Below are 23,391 nucleotides of genomic sequence, written 5' to 3' on the forward strand. Positions count from 1 at the left end.
TATTAAGTTATAATCATAATAACCATAATAATAAAAGAAAAATAATAATACAATCAATTCATAGTCTAAGGGATCTATTTTATCTTATTTTATCTTACTCTTTTGTCATATTACTCTTTTCTTATCTGTATTTTTTTTTCATGTTTTTTTTTTATCTTCTTGTCACTCTTTTATTTTTAAATGAATCAATTCTATCTGTGTAATTTCATTATTCGGGAATCTTTTATCAAAAAATATAAAAAAATAAAAAATAAAAAATAAAAACAAAAAAAATTCTTATCGTAAGCTTACAATCTTTAATATAAATTTTATAATTCCTAATATAAATTATCATTTAAAAAAAAAGATACAACATGCATTATATTATTATAAAAGCATTTCGCAAAATATAATAAAATGCATTTTATAACAATCTAAATAATAAATATTGTTAATACTAAAAATTAAAAATTAATAATAATAATACACAAAATTAAACCTTTCAACAATTCATTTATTTCTTTCTGAATGAACAGCCTTCAGTTAATCTTGCTTTACCACCGGTTGGTTGACATAAAACAGTTGTGCAAGCTTCACAGGCAACTGGTGTTTGAGCGTGTGAGAAAACTGTTGTAATATTTAAACATCCTGGACACTTAACATCCATAAAATATGAACGAGGAGCTTGAACTAATGTCTTTAATTTGTGCTTTCTAGCTTCAGCAGCTGGGGATGGGTGCAATAAATCAACAACTAAAACCTATTATAATTTTATTAATTTACTTGGTTAGTATTTAATCTCCATTTTTAATTATTTTTGTCAGCCGAATCAAAAAGAATTCCATTATAGATTTTTCATGTATCTTTTTGTTTTCTTGATCCTTTCTGATAATCTTGTAATATCAAATTATATTTTAACATTAAATTTCAGATGGCGCAATTGTAATACTTTTTTATTTCTCCAATATAATATAATAAAACTAAAATTAAAAAATAACAATGGCAATTAAATTAACAATTAAAATCCACCAGTTATCTTGTCAAAATAATTGATTTGACCATTTGTAATAAAATCTTAAATTACGTGTTTTTCTAAAAGAAACACTTTTTTTTCAACGGTTTACCATTTTAAAAATAATCCCATTTTTTTTATTTTATAATTAAAATTCATTCAGTTCTTTTCATCGTCTTGTAATAGGGTATTTCTCAATAATGTATTTTATTATATTAACAAATAAATAACGGTTCAATACTAGTCTTTGAAATTTAAACAAATCATTCAAACTAAATCACTTTAGTCAGTTTTAATTTTAATTTTAATTTTAATTTTAATTTTAATATTTGTATTTTAAAACTTGTTGTTTTCCTTTATCAATCAATTAATTGATTTTCCCATCAATTTCAACCAGAAACCCGATCATAATGCCCAAAATAAACAATAATTATAATTTAATACTACTCGATTGTAAATTCAGAATAAGTTGCATACCATTTTGTAGAATATTAATATTTAGCTTGTTCAAGTTATAACAATCGTTAAAATAAACAGAAGGATAAGAATTACAATCCCACAACAAAATTTTTTGGCTACAGAAAAAAGCGAAAACTGAGCATGAAAAGACATGTGACTTTTGAATAATTTGGACAAAAACTGTTCATGATTTTGGTGGTTTTGGAGATAATAAGCATATTTTCGTAAGATTTATCCCCGGAGATTTTCTAAAGCAAAAGCAGTCCTTATGTCCAAAGCAACACTCTACGTGTAATTGTCACGATATTGTGTGTAGGGCTGTAAAATGTAGGGCTGTACGGGCTAAATTATAAATAATTTGCTTATCTTTGATTTACTAAGAAAATCATTATTTTTAAAAAAGAGATAACGACAAGAAAAACAAAGATAAGCATTTACATCTGATACAGTTTGACAATTGAATTTATTAGAAAACACAAACAATAGATAAAGTAAAACAAAATTAAAGTAGAAATAAGTAAATAAACTAAAAATTTAAAGTAAAAATAAAAACACATTCAACTCAATTCAATAAATCAGAATAACGAAGTAATGAAAAAAAATACATGATCCACAATTATGTCAAAACAAATTGATTGAAAAGAAAAAAATGACTCAAGTAGAGTAAAAGTAAAGTAAAGAAGGAATGAAACTAAACCAATATTATGTTTAAGGAGAAAAAAATAGAAAAGATGTGATTTAAACAAAATAATTAAAGAGAAAACAAAGGTAAAAATTTCAAAACAAAAAAAAAACTCATTCAAAACAAAAATAACAATATTATTTTTAAAACCGAATAATCACTTTAGAAAATAAAAAAATAAACTCAATTGAAAGTTGAAAATAAATTTGCGCTCATTTATGATCTATTTCAAAAGAAATTGGATATCTTCTGTGAAATATAATAGGTTATGATAGTAAACAAACATATGATATAAATAAACCAAATTTGAGGATTTGGTATTTGTGTAATTAAATGGAAAAAAAAATAAATAAAGGAAATACCAATGCCAATACCAATACCAATACCAATACTATAAATATAAATATAAAATGAAGTATAAATTTATTGAAAAGGAAATCCATTAAAGGATATTTTTGAATTTGAATTTGGGTTTAATTTTTAGTTTTAGTTTTAATTTTTTAATTTTTAATTAGCTTTTATTTTGACTTTATATTGAGTTTAAGCTTTAAGTTGTAATATTGAGGAAGATATTGATGATGATATTAAATAATAGTAAATAATTGTAAATAGATTTAATAAGCTCAAGTGAAACTAGGAGATGTTGGATAAGATTGGATAATTGAAATTTATGATTAATTATTAATTATTAATTATTTATATGGTTTTATAACTTTTCTGTATGATTTTTTTTTATAATTTTCTTTGATTAGTTGTTTTGTTTTTTTCATTCTCAAGTAATTGATGATTCTTAAGTTTTAATTTATTAAATTATTAAATTATTTAAATACAATTGATTAATTTAATATTTAAATATTTAAAATTAATATGATGATAAAATGATGATAGAAATAAAGAAAAGAGGATAAAGCAGAAGAGAAGAGATTATTTCATACCTTTTTTATTTTTTCTTGGAGGAGTGAAAGATCTATTTGAGTCAGTCATTTTGTTATAAGTATATTGGGGTTTCTTTTCAGCAGGTTTTAAGATTTGAAAAGAGCATAAAAGACTTTCATCAACAGACATCATTGCACCGGCGTTATCAAATTCGCCACAATAATTGGGAGCACTGAATAGAGTGACCAATTGTCTTTTGGCAAAGAATTCGTAACCATCTTCAACGACTTGATGGGCTCTGCAAATCAAGTCCATGTCTTGTCTTTGTAGGAATCTTGATACAACATCTGGGCCAAAAGTGAAGGAAACACCTCTATCATTTTCGCTCCAGCCAGAGATATCTTTATCGGGATCAGACCATAATAAATCACATAAAAGACCTACATCAGGAATATCAGTTGGTCTCATAACTCTTCTAATTTGTTCCATTGAGTTCAAATCTGGGGATAGACCACCATGCATGGTGAAGATTTTTTCGTCTATGATTGCGGCTATGGGCAAACAATTGAAGCAATCGGTAAAGGTTTTCCAAAGTTTAATGTTGTATCTTCTTTTACATTCATCGTAAAAACCGTAAATTCTGTTGATTGAAGCACATTCGTGGTTACCTCTGAGGATAAAGAAGTTTTCAGGGTATTTGATTTTGTAGGCGAGCAAAAGACAGATTGTTTCTAGAGACTGTTTGCCTCTGTCGACGTAATCACCAAGGAACAAGTAGTTTGCTTCCGGAGGGAAGCCACCATATTCAAATAGCCGCAAGAGATCGTAATACTGGCCATGGATGTCACCACAAATCTTAAGGAGAGAAAGAGATGTTAGTATATCGGCGGCAAAATGTAGCGGGTAAGAATAAAGAGGAACAAACAAAAATGCATCGTAAAATACATGGTATGGTGAAACAAATCCAGTGAGACAAATGTATGGTGGTATAAGTGGAATAGAAATATAGTAAAAGAATAAAAGAGGATACATACTTTAATTGGAGCTTCTAGTTCTAGTAAAATTGGCTGTTGAATAAAGATTTCCCTTGCTTTTGTACAAAGATATCTGATTTCCTCTTCAGCCAAATTGACTTGCTTGCCAGGCCTTGAGCCTCTAACTTCTAGTAATCTATCAACGATAGAATCAACATCAGGTTCCTGTTGATCAGCCATTTTAAAATAAATATTGTAAATGTGAAATTGAGATTGAAATTGAGATTGAGATTAAAAATAGATGAAATGGATGAAATGGAGTAGAATAAAACAGAGATATATTAAGATAAAGAAAAATGATTAGTAATTTTGCGAGAAATCTTGTGGATTATCTTGAGGATGATAAGACTGTGGATAAAAAGTTTTCAATAAAATTTTCTTTTGTTGTGTTTCTTTTGTTTTGATTTGGGTTGTTTTTGCTTTGGTGAGGTGGAGGGAGAAAGAGACAGTGATCAGAAAAGAAGACACCAGCAGATAGTGAATAATGAAGCAGGGAAAGGAAGCAGAAGTGCGAATCCAAGTGACGAAACAGAAGAAGATGAAGCCCAACTTTATGTGGTGAAGAAGTACCAATCGAAGACACACGAATAAATAACAAAAGGTAGAGGAAAAGGGATGGTTTTCGCTGCGTTGACCTTTTCTCGTTTCTGTTCGCTGCACGGCCGAAACACCACTCTCCGTCCGCTGCTGCCCGGCACCACCGCCGCGCACTCTTCACGCACCACACGCTCCTCGTTCTCCTCGTCCCTCACGCGCTACCACCGGTCTGAACCGTGCTGCTTCTGCTGCTTTTGCTGTCTCCGCTGCTTCTGCTGCTCAACCACTGCCACAGAGACCAGCCGCCCGCTGAACTGGGACGTGCTATTGTTTCTCCGCGCCCGCCACTCATCCGCACCCCGCAACCATTCCGTTTCCGCAGGAATCACCGGCAGCCGGTCGCGTGACTGAAATTGCGGGTATTATCGCTATATCTAGTATGTGCAGCCGCATACGCTACTAGTCACTGGTGCATGTGTATGTATGCGCAATTGCAGAGAATGCAGCTATTCCGTTGTAGTGGCTCGGATCTTTTTTTTATTTGCTTTTTCTTTCTTTTTTTTGCCTTTTGGGAGAATTTTTCAATTTCCAGGATGAAATAAAGTTAAAGGACTGAGATTTCGCACTCATTCAAAACAATTTGCCCTACTTTTACCTTGGAGCCATGTCTTTACCATTGGATATCAACGAGGACTCTGTTATTGGCAAAATTCAATCCGGAATTGGCATTAAAGGCAACAAACTTTCTAAGAGTGATAAAGAGTTGATCAATTTGCAAGTCGAGAGATCACTCTTATTGAAAACCCAGCAGCAGAAATATGTCGAGGATTTGTTGCAATCAAATAGCAATAAATCAGTCAAAATAGCAAACATCCAAATACTAGGGACAAATGACCAATTTAGATCTTCCTTCATCAACCAACAACTAAAGCCAATACTACAAAATAACACTGGCAACACCAACCTCTCCCATCAAAATTTGCAATCCTTCTTGCAAAATCTAGATAAAGTCAATACTAATTTTATAAGCTCTCAAGCTGTAAAAGAATTCCAATGTTATCTAGAGACATTTCCTGCTGATCCAATTGACAATTCAATCAACAATCCATTCTACAATCTTAGTAACCCCAATACTAATATCAATATTCCCAATGACACTTTAAATATCGTGCCCGTATTTAAAATCATTCCCTCGAATCGCTTTTTTGCTAAAACTGGCACAACCATAGGTGATGGCGAAGGTAATGGCTACATTAATTTTCAATTCAAAAACATCTTTAAAGGCTGTGAGAACCTATCTTTTGATGCAACAGCTGGCACAAGAACAAAATCTTCTTATCTAATCAACTTTAACACCCCAATTTTAAACAAAATCAATTTCAAATCAGAAAACCTTTTTTTCTCAAATCAAAGAACAATAGACTGGTGCTCAAATCATTTGCAATCTTTAAAGGGCTTTTCAAATAAATTTCTTTACAACCATTCAGATTCTCTTAATTTTGAATTTTCCATAGAAAATTCGTTACGATCAATCTCCGTATCGAATACAGCTCAACATTTCTTAAACTCTTCAAACTATTTAATCAAAAATTCTGGCGACAATTTTAAATCTTCAATCGCTTTTAATGTCAATTATGATAAAAGAAACGATTTCATCTTACCAACAAATGGCTTTTATTTCAAATATCAATTCGAATTTGCAAACAATCTTTTAAGAAACTTGTTATCAAATAAATATCAAAAAAACTCAAAACTTTTTTCTCATTTTATTAAAAACCAATTTGAAACCCAATTTGCCTATAAATTCAATTCAAATTTATTCCTCAATTTCAATTTTAAATCGGGTTATCTACACAATCTAAATACCAACCATGACCCCTTTTTAATGGATAATTTCAATCTCGGTGGCCCCACAGATATCAGAGGCTTCAATTTTAATGGTATAGGACCTTTATCAACCAAATTCAATTCAAACAGCCCCATAATTAATAACTCTTCATCAGTCGATTTCCTCAACGTTGATAGAATTGGTGCCAATTTTTACTACTCATCAGGCATAAGCTTATTCACAACTATACCAAGATTTGCTCCAACTTTAGACTCATCCTTTAAATTTCACACTTTCTTAAATTTTGGAAAATTAATCTCAATTAAAAACATTGCGAAACATTCAAACCAATTTTTCCAATTAATTCGTCAGCCAAATGTCTCAACAGGTTTTGGTATAGTCTTCAAACACCCTTCTGCTAGATTAGAACTAAATTTCGTTTTGCCCCTAGCTGCAAACCAATCTGATTCAATACGCAAGGGCTTACAATACGGTATCGGGTTAAGTTTTCTTTGATTTGTGTTATCTCACCAAAGTCCCAAGTGTTTATAGAATAATATACATAAAATGCTCATTAAATAGTATCCGAAGACCTGCCTAATTCGGCATCGCGCTTTTGTGGCCAATTTGATCTATAACTTGAAAAAGGGTTTTCCACATGTAATTAGTCTGCAGTTTATTATATATATATAATATCATATGATACGATATGATAAGATATGATTTGATATTGTGTATCTTCTTATCAATTTCATAACATCTCTAGAGTTAAATACACGAAAATTTTAAAATGGCTGCAGCTGTGAAAGATATTAATTTATTGCCATTTGAAAATCATTATCGATTAAGAAAAGTCTCAGAAATAGATTGCAAAGCATGTTTTATATGTTATAAACCAACGACTTCAGTTCTAGTTACTTTGAATAATACTGATTTTTTTTATATATGTTTTAGTCATTTATCAGATCCAAGCTTCAGTGATCCGATCTATGATGATGAGTATAGAGATAAGATGAAGGAATTGAATGAGAAGTCAGATAAAGTTAAATTATTAAATTTTAGAATAAAAGAGAAAAACAGATATGGTTCATGGGATAAAATAATGGGGTTTAATTATTTAACTAAAAAAGATGACAAAAATAAAAAAGACGATAAAAATAAAAAAGACAATAAGGATAAAGATAAAGATAAGGATAAAGATAAAGACGATAAAGATAAAAAAGAAGACAAGACTGATCATAGAAAGAAAACATTGGAAGATTTGGAAAAAGAATTAAATTTATTACAAAAAGATATCATTAATACTGAGGAAATTATACAAGAAAAGCAAAAAAAAAATAGTTTTTTTAAATTAAATAAAGATTTTTATAAAATTCGACTTAATAATTATTTCAAAAAACAAAATGAAAAGAAAAATCAACAATTATATTTAAAAAACTTAAATAAATTACCAAAATTACCAGATCATTTGTCAAATGATCTTTAGTTTGATTTAAACTAATTGACGGCTCTTTCGTCGAGCCAATTTTCCCACCGATCTATATCATTTTTATATAGTGAACCAGTAAAGAAATCTACATTGCCTTCTAATTGATCAAATGAGAAACTTGTAGAAGAATTAGCAAATTGAAAATCGTTGTCATTATCACCGCTATTATCGTTATCGATAGAGTTACTGTTTGGTTGATTCATTTGATCAGTATCGATATTTTTAATTGTCGATGATCTGTTTTGAAAATAATTTCTTTTCAATAAATCAAATTGATTAATTAGTAGATTTTTAACTTTAAAAATTGGTTTTGAACCAAAAATTTCAGATTTATTTAAACCAATAAGAATATCGATACCATTTGGTGAATATGATTCAGTTTTTAATAGTAAATTGAATAAGAAATTGGATTGACTAATTAGACTTTCATCAGAAGCATTTGAATCAATTAAATAAATGATTCCTTTAATGTTCAAATAATTTTTCAAAAAAGTTGGGACTAGGTTGTTTGAGATTTGAATATTGCCTGGAATATCAATTAATATATGATTTTTCTTGAAACTTGATGATAATGGTAATTTAAATTGATTGTTGATGTTAAATGTGGTTGATGTTACAGTTCCATCTGCAGGCAAATAATTGTTAACCTTTTTATCATTATTAGCTTCATTATCACTATCGGAATCTTTTCCATTAGCATTTGCTTCTAAAACAGAGGACTTTTTGGACAAGTAGTGGAATAAAGTTGTTTTACCAGAATTTGAAGGACCAATTATCAAGAAGGTGGGGATATGGTTCTTTTTGATCGAAGTGTTTGTCAATAAATGAGCTGGAGTTGAGGAATAGCTTTTTTGAAAGATGAGAAATAAACCCAAGAGAACAAGGCCAACAAGAATGGTTATTAGGATTATGGAGTTGGGTGTGCCTGTGGCAGCTGGCTCAGTAAGGATTTCTGTTTCTTGGGGCATTGTGTAAGGTTTCTGTTGGTGCTGATGCTTCGGCTTCTTCTGCTTCTTCTGCTTCTTTTGTTGTTCTGCTTCTTTTATTGTTCTCTTCTGTGAAAAAAAAATCAACCCACAAAGTCGGGGTGGAGCGTCGCAGTGAGAATCGAACCGGAAATCGGGACGGAAAGCGAAAAGCAATTATTTATTAGAAGAGATCAATCGATCATTATCACTATACTATACTGATTACTGATTATGAAGGTTTAGTTGGACATCACTTGTTCAAATACTCCTCAATGGTGTTGATGTTGACATGGTCGTAGTTGTCGGTTTCAATGGCCTGGACCAAGTCGTCTAGGACATCGTCCACAGCATCGTTTTCGACACCGGTACACAACGAGACGATGTGCCTGAATCGGAGCTCCAAGTTTTTCGTTTTGATTTCCAAGTTGTTGAGGTAGTTGTTTAGCTCCTTTTCGTTGTCGTCGTACGAGTTGATACGAGTTTTCAATTCAAATAGGCTTGGTAATTTCAATTGGTTTATGTTTTCGTTGTTGATCAATTTGTTGAAAAAGAAATCGACTTTCAATTCGTTGTCAATGTTGTTGCTAATATTGCTGATATCCTTTTCAAGTTCGTTTTCAATAAATTCGTATAAAACTGGGATTTTAAAAGGTTGATCTGCATCGTATTTAAAACCATTAACGCCGTTGATATCCATCATATCTAATGTTTCTATTTTGTTTTCATTTTCGTTATTTTCGTTGTTTTTGCTATTTTTGTTATTTTTGTTATTTTTGTTATTTTCGTTATTTTCGTTATTCTCATTAAGGTGTTTGTTGTTGGTAGCGTTATTGTTGGTAGTGTTATTGTTGGTATTTTTAGGAGTGTTATTATTAGTTTCTGTTGAAGTTATTTCTTTAAATTTTTCATCTTCTTGGTTCATTATTTTCAAGACGATATTATTTTTCTGTTTTAAATCGTTTAATTTGCTTTGATTTTTCTTTAGGATATCTAGTTTTGTTCTGCTTAGGCTTAGTTCTTTACAGGATTTGTTTAGATTATAGTTTAGTTTTAGGATTTCATTTTTTTTTTTGGACAATTCAGTTTTAAAGTCGTTATCTAGGTTTTCAATGATTTTAACCATTGAGTTTATAATGTCATTAGAGCTTGATTGAGAGGTGGAGTCATTAAAGGTGTCGTTGTGCTTGATTTTTGTGTCTGAGATGGTTCTCATTACAACGTCGTTATCCTTATCCTTATCGTTATCGATATCAATTTTTTCATTATCATTATCATTATTATTGTTATTATTGTTATTATTGTTATTATTATTATTATTATTATTATCATTATTTTTATTTTTATTTTTATTACCATTACCATTACCATTACCATTATCAATATTGTTATGATTATCTTTAATATCGTTATCATTGTCAGTAATTTCATCGTTGATTGTTGTTACTATATCGATATCTTTAATATTATTGTTATCATTTTCAGTGTTATTGTTGTTATTAGTGTTGTTATGAAGATTATGATTATGATTATGATTATGATTATTGATGTTGGGTTGATTTGAGTTCGAGATTAAATTGAGGTTGATGCCGAAATCTATTGGCTTTAAACCCGCCTTGTTTGGAATATTCGGGTCAGCGCCTATATCTAGTAATTGTTGGATGATGCTTTTGTTGCCAATTCTTGCAGCAATGTTCAAACATGTGTCACCGTTGATGTCTGTTGCATTGACGATATTTTGAATAAAGTCAGTTAAGGTTATGTTGATGATTTTGTTGTTTTTGTTTTTATTTTGGTTGTTGATGATGAATTCGAGCAAGCATTCTAGGTAGTATTTGGAGGCCAAGTTTCTGCCTTTCATGGCACTTGTGAGAACAATGTGGTGGAGAATTGTTCTTTCCTTGTTGTCAATGAGGAAGATGCAAGGGTATAGTAGTTTTAGGAGCTGAGGGAATTTGGGGTTATCGTTTGGCTTTGGAGATCTGAGGTGATTTTCGTTGTTGTCGTCATCATTGGAGTGGTTTTGTTGGTCATTTGGATGGTTATCATTTATTATGTTTTTTTTGTTGTCTAGGTAATTTGTGTGAGAGATTGCACCTATTAGACAGGATTCACCCTTTTTGTTTGCGATTTTGATGTTTGCGTTGAAGTTCTGGATTAGATTCTGGACTAGAGATAGGTTTGCTAGGGAGCAGGACCAATGTAAAGCGTTGTTGCCAAAAATGTCTAGCGGGTAGTCAATGTTGATGTTGTTTAGTTTGAGATTGTTGTAGACTTGGTTAAGAGTTAGATTGTTGGGTAGGGAGAAGATGTGGGTGATCAATTCACGAATTGCCTCGTAGTTATTGATGTTTGATATATCTAGAGGAGGCAGAGTGTATTGAAGAAAGTTGTTATTGTTGTTGTTGGTGGTGGTAGTGGTAGTGGCGGTGGTGGTGGTGGTGGTGAGATGATTGTTATTAGTGTTAAGAGATAAATTTGCGTTTGATATAACAGGAGAAGAGTTTTTGTTTGTGATGTCTATGGTGTTGATTTCTGAGGCCGGATTGATAGCAGTGGATGAGGAGAGGTTGATTGGGGTGAGTGAGTTAGAGCTGATTGAGTTTAGGTTGGTGTTGAATAGAGATTTTAGAGGTTGGTATAGGTTTAGTAGTTTGGATAGGTCTATAGCGGAGTTCAAGGGGATCCAGATGGAGTCGTAGGATATGATTTTGTCATTGGTGTTGAAGGAGGGAAGGTAGTGGAATAGGATCTGGAGGTATAGATTTAGAGGTAGATTCTGGATAGTGTTGATAGTGTTGATGGTGCTGTTGATTGGGTTGTAGATGGACAAGTTGATAAGCTGGATGAGATTGACATTGGAGGTGGTGAAATTTCTTAGGATTTTGAAGTTGTCATTGACGAGAATCTCGTAGTACTTTATGTTTTTGTAGGTGATTGTGTAGACAGGGGAGAGTTTGAAGGATTTGTTTTTGGTCTTGGTGTTGGAGGAGATGATGGAGAGGAGCTGGGTGAGCTGGGTGGTGGAATCGAGGAGGGAGATCTGGGGCAAGGTGACAAAGTCAGGGTTGGTGGAGCTGGCGAGGTTGTCGCTGGGATCCAAGTAGTCAGTGTGGGCGTCTGTCGTGAAGTCCAGCTCTCGTTCCTCGTCGATCTTGATCAACTTCTGCAGCGAGATGGAGTTGGCAACCATTTTGAGCACCATGGACGATGGAAGAGAGCAGAAATGTGTCGCTCAAAGATGCTCAAGAAGAGAAGAAGCGCACGCGCTGAGTCAGCACACGTGTGATGACTCAGCAGTTGCGACGATAAGGGAGAAGCATCTCCGTGACAGGGCGCCTCGGCTAGAGGGTGCCGATGCACGTGTGCGGCCGGCGTGTGATTGGACACGGGCCGTGCGAGCTTATCTGGTTATCGGCGCTTTGGCAGCTGCGCGAGGGTCGTGTGGTGCTGCTGCTGCCGGGTGGGGTGGTGGAGCTGGCGCCAGTGCTGCGGTGCTGCTGCTGCTGGCGGCGTTTTTGGCGCGCGCGCTGCTTCCCGCCGGCAGTCGCCCGATAAGCACGCACGTTGACGGCTTTCTGGTGTCAGCTTTTACTTCATTACTCTGCTTCCACTATCTTCTTGTCTTACTCTCCTACTTCCTCTTCTTGTTCCTGTTCTCTACCTGTCCATCTTTCTGCTGCTGTTCTCAAATTCCAGTACATGTTCTTGCCTGTTCAATAGTATCCCTTTTTTTTCATCTCACAGCTCTTCTTCACCTCGCCATTACTCATCAATATATGTGCCTCCATATCTATCTGTCATTTCTCACAGCAACGATTTAAAAGAAAAAAAAAGGCTAGAAAAAAGAAAAATTTTACATTCTACTCTACTCCTACTCTCTCTCTTTCTTTCTTTCTCTCTAGATTCATCCCAAAAATGCAATCTATATCGTCCAATAAAAAGAGTCTATCTCGTTCAAATACTTCCAATACCTCCATATCCTACTGTCCCCATCCTAACCATACCACTACAATTAGAAACAATAACCTATCTTCCTCCCAAATCTCAACCAGATCCGTTTCCTCCTCTTCCACGATAAACAAAAGCTTTTTCTCTAAATTTTCAAACTATTTCAAACTCAACAACAGCCATTCCTCTCTTAAATCAATCCATTCAAACCACTCAAACACCAACAGCAAACAGCACTCAATTGAAAAAAGAAAAAAAAGACTATCAATTACAATCCCACAAGATTCTGCACAACAACAACAACAACAACTCATTCTTCCACCCACCTACCAAAATACAACCAACAATAGCGCTCAAAAATTAACCGCCGACTCGTCCCCAAATGATTCCTCTCTACTTCAATCAAACACTTCTTCTCCCTCCAACATCATCACACATTCAAACTTATCAACTCCCTTGAAACAAATCCAGTCCCCCTTATCGTCTCCTGCTCCTCTTAAATCTTCAATTCCAACCTCAAATTCAATCTCCTCCAACTTCCCTCTCTTCTCTTCTCAAATCGACTCACAACCTCAACCACAATCTCAATCCCAAACTAAACTAAATTCAAACTTCCTAGCAACTGGCATCATATCAACTCCTCACCAGCTCCCCCAGCAATTCAACGACAGCCTAATAAACAGCCTAAATCTTAACGACTTCAATAACAATAACAATAACAATAACAATAACAACACGCACCTACTGACTCTCTCTTCACATCCTTCAAACAACAACATAAATAACAACCACAAATCTTTTCCTTCTGTATCCTCAAAAAAATCAATCAACAGACTCTCCTCAAAAGTCAAAGAAACTCACCACATCTCTCTAGAATATAACCCCATCAACAAAACTAAAATCCTAAACACTTACGAAATTCTCAAAGAACTAGGCAAGGGCCAACATGGCAAAGTTAAACTTGCAAAACACACTCAAACCGGCGAAAAAGTAGCCATCAAAATCGTCGATAGAAACACTAAATCAAAATTCCTATCCTCAACCATAAACAACACCTCAAACACAAACAACAACATTCTAAACACTACAAACAACTTGAGAAGAAACTCAATCTATCCAAATCTAACTTCCAGAACATCAAACCTACAGTCAAGCCAAACAAACTCCCCCTTTCAGCAGGACATCAAAATTAGAAAAGAAATCGCGATCATGAAAAAATGCGATCACAAACATGTAGTCAAACTAAACGAAGTCTTGGACGATATCAACTCAAGAAAAATATACCTCGTTCTAGAATACTTGGAAAATGGCGAAGTTAAATGGCAAAATAACGATTATGACGATTTAATCTCAAACGACTCATTTTCAAACTCAATTTCATATTCAAACCCACCTTCAAACAACTCAAAAAACAATAATCACGACATTGACGAAAAATTAGTAAAATACTCAAAACAGAAAAAAGGAAGACCCATGATGTCCTTCAAAGAAGCAAGAGCTGTATTCAGAGACGTCCTACTCGGCTTGGAATATCTACACTACCAAGGTATAATCCACAGAGACATAAAACCAGCAAACCTACTACTTTCAAAGGATAACACTGTTAAAATATCGGATTTCGGCGTTTCTTTTGCCTCAAATTTAAACGAAAATGATCCAGATTATGATGAAAAAAATAATGATTACGAATTGGCTAAAACCGCTGGAACTCCGGCGTTTTTTGCTCCTGAATTATGCTTCTCCTCAAATAATAAACTTAAACCATCTATTTCTTCCGATAATAGCAATAATAACAACAACAATAATGAAATTGAAGATAATCCGCCTAAAATTGACTACAAAATAGATATATGGGCTTTGGGTGTCACTCTATACTGTTTACTATTTGGCAACTTACCTTTTAACGCAGATTCAGAATTTGAGTTGTTTGATGTCATAATTAATCAACCCTTATCTTTTCCTTCTTACTTGAACGTTTTAAGTTCAAACACAAGAAACTCAAATGTCTCCTTAAATGAATATTCAGAAAGTAAAGATTTGCTACTGAAATTGTTGGCAAAAGACCCAGAATCTAGAAGCGACATCGATGAAATTAAACGACATCCATTCACTCTACGGGACTTGAATGATGACGATATCTACGAATTCTCGCAACCACAAATCCCAGAAGAAATTATCAATGTTTCTAATGAGGAAGTTGAGGTTGCTGTTCTCGGTATTGGCCATAAAATCAAACACCATCTAAGTAAAGCCTTAAAGTTAGCTGGTCTAACTTCTCCAAGAATTCATACAAACCGTTCCAATATGTCCCTAAATTCAGTTTTAACCAATTCCAATTCAAACCATAACAACAACGCTAGTGATTCGGAATATATTCCTCCTCATCAATCTACCATAACTCAATCGCTAATAAAAACTACTGCTCATAAACCAAGCTTGAATTTTGATTGCAATAATAATTCACTTATAATTTCAGAAACAGTGGGAACTCCCACAATGTCTCCTTCTTTGCCCCCAGATGTTTCCAGTGCTTCCTCTCCTTATCTTTCCGTTGCAACTTTTAATCAACAACAAATCCTCCCTCTTCCAAATAATATTGTCGATTATCCTCACTCAAGTCATATACTTGGCCTGAATAATAACACCCCCATGATAACAAAACATCCTTCTCAACTCTCTTGCTCTTCAACTTTAAATCTGCTGTCGCAAATTAATTCAAATCCAACTAGTGCAACTACTACTGCCAATTCTAGCATACTAAATTCTTCAACTTGTTTGAATATGAAGTCGTATGCTTGTCATCGAAGAACTCCCTCAGCTACAATAACAGACCCAATTACAACAGAAACAAAATCCACAATAGAAGGCGGATTTTTTAAACCAACGAAACCAACTGTTAATGCTTTGAATGATATAATGGAAAAGGACTATTTTAAAGCAAGTTCTAGCTCATTACTTAGAAGAGGAAGTATTCAATCAAGTGGCTCTTTTTCATCAATTTCAAGAAGAGGCTCCGTCAATAATAGATTTAATCTTTACAATAACTTGAAAAATTCTAATAAAAGTTTGATAAATAGCAGAAGTACTACTACTAATCTCAATAGTACTATTGATGGAAATGATATCAAAAATAATGATGTTGAAACTATTAATAATATGCCAATTGATAACTTAGAAAATACAAATATTGATAATCCCAACAATAATAACAATTCAAATGGTTATTTTAATCCCATTGGGTCTAGAGATGGAAATGTTCAACTTCCTATCAATACCAGTTTTGCTTCCTTGAACAGTTTTGATGAAGAAGATCTCTACAAGCTTCCTGAATTCAATTTTAATGCTCTTTCCAATTTTACAAATTATGGTCAAACAGCCAGATTTTATTTTGATGAACAAGATAAAGATCCAAATTCTAAAAGTTTTCTTAATATAAATGGGATGAATCGAACTTTCAATAACTCAAGTATTTGTAACTTGAATAACTATAACAACAATCTCACCAATATTTCCAATTATGATTATAATTTTAACTTTGCTAAAAATAACGATAGTTTCACTGCAAACCCAAATGTTAATGGTATCAATGCAGAAAATCATGAAAATTGTGAAACTAGGAACATTGAAAATTATCAAAATATTATTTCTTCGATAACTCAAACAAATGAAGATGGGAATAGAAATGAAAATAATAATAACAATAATAATAACGATAATAATAACAATAATAATAACAGTATTGAAAATCACAACTCAAATGAAAGTGTAAATAAGCTTCTTTCTCCAAATTTAAGGTTAAACGATTTTTATAATCAGAACAATGAGTCCCCTTTCAAAAAACTTCAATCATACGATATGAATAAATCAATGAACAAATCTATAAATAATTCATCAGCAACTGCAACTATTAATATGAATGATGATGTGACTGATGATCAAAAAAGTTATAGTACACATTTGGGAAAACCTGTTAATATTTTTCATCACAGTCAATTAGAGTCGAGTTCTATTGGTAACAGTACAGAAAAACCAGTAAAGTCAATGTCAGATCAAAGTTTAATGTCTGGGATATCTGTTCCGGGCATAAATGTCGAATCCCAATCCATTGCTAGTTATCATACTTGCAAACCATATGAAATCAATGATTATAATAATGTTATTACTTCTTCATCAACTATTTTAAACAACAAAAAAGCAAATGGTAACATCCATGGTGATGATAATAAAATTCTTGATAACAATAACCTATCAATTGGTGGAACTGAATTAATTAGGCTACCAAGTAATATCGTTAAGGATGGAGTATCATATTGCCCAGAAGATATAGAAAATGATAGGATGTCTGCATTTTCAGTGTCAAGCGTTGATAGTGATGATGATAATGATGACGACGATGATGACGGTGATCATGAAAGTAACCATGGTAAAAGAGGTGAATTAACATTGACTTTAGGACCAAGAAGAGATTTCAGGACCAGGTTCATGACAAGTGAGTCAAATCTTCCACGAGTTCTGAAGACTGTTCACGGGTTTATTGAAGAGGAAGAAAATGATTACTTACAAGGAACCAAAGAAAAACCGTTTAATTTGGTTGATCTTGAAATTGGAAGCTGGGAAAAACCTAGTAATTTGTTAACTCTTAATATTCCAGACGATGAGCTTGAAAATTTGGGGTTGATGCCTACTGCAGGTTATGCGCGTAGTGCAAATGGAAATATTGCATTCAATAAAGATGGCATTGGATTGTTTTCTCAAGGACATTCACAAAACGTATCACAATCACCTCCAGTAAGCAATTTAAGTATTCAATTCCGTGGAATGAAAACAAACGAGGACTTATTATTTCGATTAAGAAGCCAAGAAAGTGAGTACAGTAGATATTCATCGGATGAAGAATCTGGGTTTATTATGGAAAATAAAATTCACAGACCTTTAATTCGATTAGAGGATGATAATGAAACTGAAAGAAAGGTATCAGTTATTCTAAAAAATTCAAGAAAAAGTACACACTTATTAAGTAAGGCTTTCAGGAATGTGATTTCAAGAACAGACTATTTGAAAGAGGTTAGAAGAATTATGATGACTAAAAATAAATCTATATATAATCAACAAAGACATAATTTTAGAAATCATTATCAAAAGGGTGAAATTAAATTGTCATTTAACAAATCTTACCACTATAAAGGAACATCAAGTAATAATGCTGAGATAAAAACTATAAAAGAAGAAATTAAGAAAAGACATAGAAGTAGTTCGGTCACAGTGGGATTATTAGGAAATAGGATGGCAGATAAAGATGATATTTAAAAATGAGTTTTTTTTTTGTCAATTTTTTCACAACTCGGCAAAAAAATTTGTTGAGTTGATTTTTGAAAAGTGTGTATAACATCTCAAACTAGATAGTTTGAATTTAATTCAGTTTTATTTTCTAATGGTTTGAAAATAAAGGTATATCTCAAAAAAATTGTGTTGTTTGGAATTTAAGATTTTAGAATAGTCAAAGATTTGATTCTTTGCAACCTTAAAACTTCGATGATATGATGCTTTTATTCTTTGTCAAAAATCAGAATGAATATTAACTTTTCAAGAAAAAACTATATAAAATTCATCTTTCCCAATTTGATAATTATTGTTTTTCGTATTTTAGATCTGAGCTTAAAAATGACACAGAAGCTGTTAAACATTGATATTGATTTCTTTTTGCAGTAATAATTCTAACACTTCAAATATGTAATATTACTACCCAAATAAATCAAACTTATAGGTTTGGGGTTAGGGAAACTATATTATCCATGGATTGATGCAAGAATATAGTAATTTTGGGTTTTCAAGAAAAAGAGACTTTCCTCATCAAAATCAATTTTGATTGAGAAATTTCTTACTTTTTTTATTTTTTTTTCAATTTTTTTAATTGAACTGCAATATGTTCAAAAATCTTTTTCTTTTAATTTTTTTTTGGATTACTTCTAAAGTTTTCTTTTAAAAATAGAGCTTGTTTTTGTAATTTTGCATTTGGCTTTCGGGTTTAATTAATTATTTACAAAATATGTTAATTATTAACAGGGTTTTTTTTGAGACACAACTTGATACAGCTGGTTTTATATTTGTGGGCTATTTTAATAAAAGCATTTTTTTCACGAACGATTTTCCGAAACCAAATGAGCTTCCTGTCATCGTTCAAAAGTTTAAAAATAGCCGATAACTGAAAGGTCTCGTGACTTTGGCAGAGGCAAGTATTCATGCAGATGTGCATAATTATGTATTCTACTGTGTAGATATGTTTTATCCTGCATGATCGTTTGAATTCCGTTTTGATGGATCCAATGACGGAAAGAGCAGGTTGCTCAACTCAGATGAAATATTTATTCCAGTAATTTGGGTTCACGAGAGCAAGCGCAATCATTCATTCAGTAAAGTGCTAATCTTGTCTACTCATAGCTTCTGTCCCAAAATATGCACATATTTTTCTCAGAAAATAAATTTGCTAGTTTGGTTTGTTGTTTTAATTGAATCGAAATTTGTCATTAAATTCATAATTTATGAAATTCATATCTGCAAAACTGGACAAGTCGAATTCTGAAAGACTGCAATTGGTCAATTGGTTCTTCTTGAAGGGGTTGTCTTTTCTTTTAATAACAGAGTGGTAGCCCTAGATGAATTGCTGTCCTGGAAATATTACGTAAATGGCATCTTAGGCGTTTCATGAATTTAACTATCGGGCTAGTCGAAATATATTGCTGCAATTGTTGTAATTAGATGTTCAATTCTGGTTGGACGGTCAGGTGATCTTTTGTTTTTCAGTGAAACGGATTAATTGCGAATTGAGAGGTGAAGAAATCGACATTTCCACCTCAAATTAAGGATTCAGCACAACTTTAAAAGGTGGTGGAAGTTTTCTGTGTGCAAACAGGATAGCGGACGGTTGTGTCCCGCTATCATGGGTTGTGTTCGCTAAAGCCGCTCCTATCAAAGGTGTGTCCCGTTATTAGGCCTCTTTTCTTTTGTTTCCATCCTTTCTTCTTTAGGCTGGCTTTAGGGGACTTTGTTGAGGAGGAAGATATGTTTTGAATATTATGTGCTAGTAGTAACAAAAGAATAATGCGTTTTGCTTTAGGGAGATATTTGGTATTCCACCACTCGTTGTTTGTTCAGCAGGTTGGTTGGTGAATTTTCTGACGAATTTTCTGATAATAACTGATAAAGTTCAGCAGTCTAAACCTATTTTGACTGACAATTAAACACACTGAATAAAATGGTCGTTTTCTAATCTTGATGTTTTTGCCAATGTTCAAAGAATGTTTAAAGGTTACAAGAAATTCTACAAACCTAGATAAGTATCAAAGTGTTCAACAGAAAACCTCATTCAAGCCGATATCCTTGTTGGTGTTAGTGTTTACCACTATTCAGATAATTATTCTTATTTTTTTTGTATTATATAGTATCGTTTCACCATTCAGTGGTCTTCAAAACCAAGAATTTCTGCTGGGCGTGATGTGTAATTTCTGTAAAAACCCAAACTCATCTATTTCAAATTACAAAACCTAATTTAAATGCTTGATACTTGAATCAAATTATCTTTTGAACCAGAATTAAAAAATGATAAATAATTGTAGATACTAAATATAAATTAACTTTTTGTAAAAAAAAATTTGACAAACTTTTGGATTATCTAATTGAATAATTTACGATATGTGAAAAGCAAAACATAACATGAAATTGGAAAATAACACAAAAAAATGAGAATTGTAATTATAACTATTACCGAAATAATAATTAAATGAAAATGAAATGAGAAAAGCAAGTATAGAATAAAAAATAATAAACCGGAATGAATTGAAGAAAGAAAAAAAATAAAAATAAAAAAGCAGAAATATAAGACATTAAATAGATATAAACAGCATCACCAAGGAAGAATAACCAAGAATAGAAAAAACAAATAGAATAAATGGATTGTGAGAGAAGAAAGTAAGAATTCAATATTGGGCCGATAAAGACTGTTCATTATTATTATTATTATCAAAAATGTTTAATCTTGTTAATATTTGTAGTTGTAGTTTTATTTTATTTCAATAATATATTTCACTTGTGTTTATCTTCTCTCAATACAATCCTCGCAAAAGTTATGAAAACATGAGATACAAAAACTGTCACACCATTGGAAAAATGGTCTTGACAAATCTTCTTTGTCGATATCATCACTCATTTCAAATTTATTATCAACATCACATCGACAACATCTCCAATCGATAATGCCTTCTTTAATTAATTTTTTGGTTTTACTTCTTGTGATTGGAAAGGTTGCTTTGTCAGGATATTTGTTTTTTTTCATTTCAGTTCTTGCACTTGGTTTAGCTCTCATTCTGTATATTTGACCATCCACCATTGCCAATTTCCCATCAAACTTTTCATCTGTAAGATCCAAGACTTGTTTTTGCTTATAAGAATCAATGGAGGAAAGTGTACTTTCAGAGATTGTAGTAGCATTAGATGACGAAGTATTGCTATCTAATACACTCCTTCTTTTGGTTTTTATTCTTAAATTGAGAAGCCCCATTCTATATCAATTTATCAATTAACAAAACGAGAAAGGATATAGATATATATAAAATTACCAATAGGCTCCTTTATAATAGCAGTGGTAGTGTTTTTGAGTTATGTTAGCACAAAGAATAGATGAGGGATAAAGGATGAACAAAAATTATAAAAAAATAAAAGCTGAGAAAATGAAAAAATGAGTTATTTAAGGAGAAAAAAAGGCAGAAAATGTCAAATACTTATATTCCTTTAGTTCAGAAATAAAATTTTGATATCAAATATCGTGGAATCTTTAAAACTATTTCTTAAACCTTAATTAACTTTAAAATCAGCTGAAATATCAGAAATAGTCAATTGTACCAGTTAAAAGAAAACCCACAATTATTATTGATTATTATCTTCAGTCGTCCAGCAACTGTAAAATTTCCATTTGCTCGAGTTGGACGCTGAAAACATAATTGGGCGTTGGAAACGTAAAACGGTTACTGTTTTCCTGGTGGAAACAGGAATGGATTATTGTATTAGGCTCAGAATCTCAAAAGACGTTAAAACTCAAAAGAATACTCCCACTTTTGAGGGGCCGCTGAGTCTGTTCAAAATGCCGGAATTTCCATTTGTGAATGCCATTTTCTCGCCGGGATCAGTTGCAAAACACTTTCCTGAAACCGAATGAAAACAGTAGCTGGAGAAGTCTAGCGGTTTTTGCTGGTCCTCAACCTGGAGGCAGTTGTTTTCTTCCAATAATAACAAGGGCAAAGGTAACAGCAAAGGCAACAGCAAAAGCAACAGAAGAAGCATCTAATCAGTAATTGTTTAGCTCAGTTGAAAGAGACTCACGAATCAGGTACCTGCCAAATACCAGTGTTCCATTTGTGCAGGTTCTTTACTAATAGGATTTATTATGTTCGGTTCGCTACGCTCTATAGTGCAAAACTAGAGTGTTGGACCTGTTATGTCTGGATATGTCAGGGCGTTTTCCGAGCACGAAAAACAGATAAGGAGCGGTCCTCTTACCACCGACTTTCACACAGCGATTGGCCAGTGTCCGGCCCAGCAGAATGTCTGGATGTTTGCGCTTTTCATTTAGACCTATGCCAAGACTTCTGCTGTTGGTTCATGTTGCTTACATAAGCCTGTCTGCTTATGCAAATCAATGCAATAACAATGCTTTTTTCAGGGACATGTGCACAATTTTCTTTCAGCAGATGCATCATTTCGACCATCTTCCTGATGTGCTCCATCTGGTGCGTATGGCTCTCGAGAAGCACGATCTCAAGGGTCTTTTTTTTTCAGTTTTGACTGGGCCTTTCCAAGTTGTGGTAGTGGCGAATAATAATGGTACTGACTGGTGCACGAAGGAGAGGAGGCTTACAGATAAATATTGGACTTTGGATTTGGGATTTTGAACCTTGTTGTTTTCTCTGACCAGCAGTTGATAAAACTGAGAATTATCTCTCTTTTTTTATATGTTTGTTGTTTTAGGCTGTCTTGTTTTCTTTTCTATTTAAAGAATACTTTTTATTTGTTGCTGTTTTTTTTGCTTCTTGAAATTTTTGTATTTCATTCCCGGGTTCTCCTTTAATCAAGAGTCAAACTATCTCATTATGATCAAGTAATAATCATTCCAAAATTACAACAATTATAAGGATCTTGAAAATTGTGATATATGATAATTTATTTTTATTTTTATTTTTATTTTTATTTTTCTTTTTATTTTTATTTTTCTTTTTCTTTTTCTTTTTCTTTTTCTTTTTCTTTTTCTTTTTCTATTTTATCTTTGTTGTGCTGTCATAGCTTCAAACATAAAGAAAACTCTAATATAACAGTAATTTGCTATATCGTATTTCATATTAATGTCAATATTTATTTCTTTTATTGATCCTTTGATAAGTGAAAACACTTTCATGATAGCATATTAATTACAGCTTTTGATTTGATCTTTTTCCTAGTTGTATGCTGTCTTATTTGAACTTGCTCAATGCCAAATTTTTCGGCGATCTGATCTCTATTCAAATTATTTTTATTCCAGTCTCTTTCGGTTTAT

The 23,391-nt window shown here is 32.5% G+C and overlaps 9 protein-coding genes across 9 annotated transcripts; 4 read left to right on the forward strand and 5 right to left on the reverse strand.

Moving 5' to 3' along the window:
* Positions 1 to 493: 493 nt before the first annotated feature.
* Positions 494 to 739, reverse strand: ASCRUDRAFT_35103 (40S ribosomal protein eS27; the record flags this gene model as incomplete). Its single annotated transcript, XM_020190573.1, has 1 exon — positions 494 to 739. A coding segment is annotated over one exon (246 nt), but the record flags the coding sequence as incomplete, so codon positions are not given.
* A 2,317-nt stretch (positions 740 to 3,056) lies between these two features.
* On the reverse strand, positions 3,057 to 4,222 carry GLC7 (type 1 serine/threonine-protein phosphatase catalytic subunit GLC7; the record flags this gene model as incomplete). The annotated part of the gene is made up of 2 exons (XM_020190601.1): positions 3,057 to 3,863; positions 4,043 to 4,222. The coding sequence occupies 2 exons, from the start codon at positions 4,220 to 4,222 to the stop codon at positions 3,057 to 3,059; spliced, it is 987 nt and encodes a 328-aa protein (XP_020047156.1).
* A 981-nt stretch (positions 4,223 to 5,203) lies between these two features.
* Positions 5,204 to 7,077, forward strand: SAM50 (SAM complex subunit SAM50). The gene has a single exon (XM_020193379.1). The coding sequence runs from the start codon at positions 5,244 to 5,246 to the stop codon at positions 6,921 to 6,923; it is 1,680 nt and encodes a 559-aa protein (XP_020047157.1). The 5' UTR covers positions 5,204 to 5,243; the 3' UTR covers positions 6,924 to 7,077.
* A 120-nt stretch (positions 7,078 to 7,197) lies between these two features.
* Positions 7,198 to 7,893, forward strand: VFA1 (Vfa1p; the record flags this gene model as incomplete). The annotated part of the gene is made up of 1 exon (XM_020194868.1): positions 7,198 to 7,893. One exon carries the CDS (start codon positions 7,198 to 7,200, stop codon positions 7,891 to 7,893), a length of 696 nt encoding a protein of 231 aa, XP_020047158.1.
* Positions 7,894 to 7,904: 11 nt separating this feature from the next.
* Positions 7,905 to 8,864, reverse strand: SRP102 (Signal recognition particle receptor subunit beta; the record flags this gene model as incomplete). Its single annotated transcript, XM_020191827.1, has 1 exon — positions 7,905 to 8,864. The coding sequence occupies one exon, from the start codon at positions 8,862 to 8,864 to the stop codon at positions 7,905 to 7,907; it is 960 nt and encodes a 319-aa protein (XP_020047159.1).
* Positions 8,865 to 9,114: 250 nt separating this feature from the next.
* SWI6 (transcriptional regulator SWI6) lies at positions 9,115 to 12,054 on the reverse strand (the record flags this gene model as incomplete). Its single annotated transcript, XM_020191828.1, has 1 exon — positions 9,115 to 12,054. One exon carries the CDS (start codon positions 12,052 to 12,054, stop codon positions 9,115 to 9,117), a length of 2,940 nt encoding a protein of 979 aa, XP_020047160.1.
* Positions 12,055 to 13,997: 1,943 nt separating this feature from the next.
* On the forward strand, positions 13,998 to 14,777 carry ASCRUDRAFT_25339 (serine/threonine-protein kinase; the record flags this gene model as incomplete). The annotated part of the gene is made up of 2 exons (XM_020189889.1): positions 13,998 to 14,126; positions 14,271 to 14,777. Coding segments are annotated over 2 exons (636 nt in total), but the record flags the coding sequence as incomplete, so codon positions are not given.
* A 5,832-nt stretch (positions 14,778 to 20,609) lies between these two features.
* Positions 20,610 to 21,720, reverse strand: ASCRUDRAFT_76216 (uncharacterized protein). Its single transcript, XM_020193380.1, has one exon. The coding sequence runs from the start codon at positions 21,364 to 21,366 to the stop codon at positions 20,902 to 20,904; it is 465 nt and encodes a 154-aa protein (XP_020047162.1). The 5' UTR covers positions 21,367 to 21,720; the 3' UTR covers positions 20,610 to 20,901.
* A 698-nt stretch (positions 21,721 to 22,418) lies between these two features.
* ASCRUDRAFT_76217 (uncharacterized protein) lies at positions 22,419 to 23,009 on the forward strand. The gene has a single exon (XM_020193381.1). The coding sequence runs from the start codon at positions 22,529 to 22,531 to the stop codon at positions 22,751 to 22,753; it is 225 nt and encodes a 74-aa protein (XP_020047163.1). The 5' UTR covers positions 22,419 to 22,528; the 3' UTR covers positions 22,754 to 23,009.
* The last annotated feature ends 382 nt before the right edge of the window (positions 23,010 to 23,391 follow it).

This window comes from Ascoidea rubescens (assembly GCF_001661345.1).
Source record: "Ascoidea rubescens DSM 1968 unplaced genomic scaffold ASCRUscaffold_7, whole genome shotgun sequence".
Taxonomy (NCBI): Eukaryota; Fungi; Ascomycota; class Saccharomycetes; order Ascoideales; family Ascoideaceae; genus Ascoidea; species Ascoidea rubescens.

Excerpts from the sequence above, each read along its gene's own strand:
- SAM50 (XM_020193379.1), top strand. The coding sequence starts at position 5,244 with ATGTCTTTACCATTGGATATCAACGAGGACTCTGTTATTGGCAAAATT.
- ASCRUDRAFT_76216 (XM_020193380.1), bottom strand. The coding sequence starts at position 21,366 with ATGGGGCTTCTCAATTTAAGAATAAAAACCAAAAGAAGGAGTGTATTA.
- ASCRUDRAFT_76217 (XM_020193381.1), top strand. The coding sequence starts at position 22,529 with ATGTGCACAATTTTCTTTCAGCAGATGCATCATTTCGACCATCTTCCT.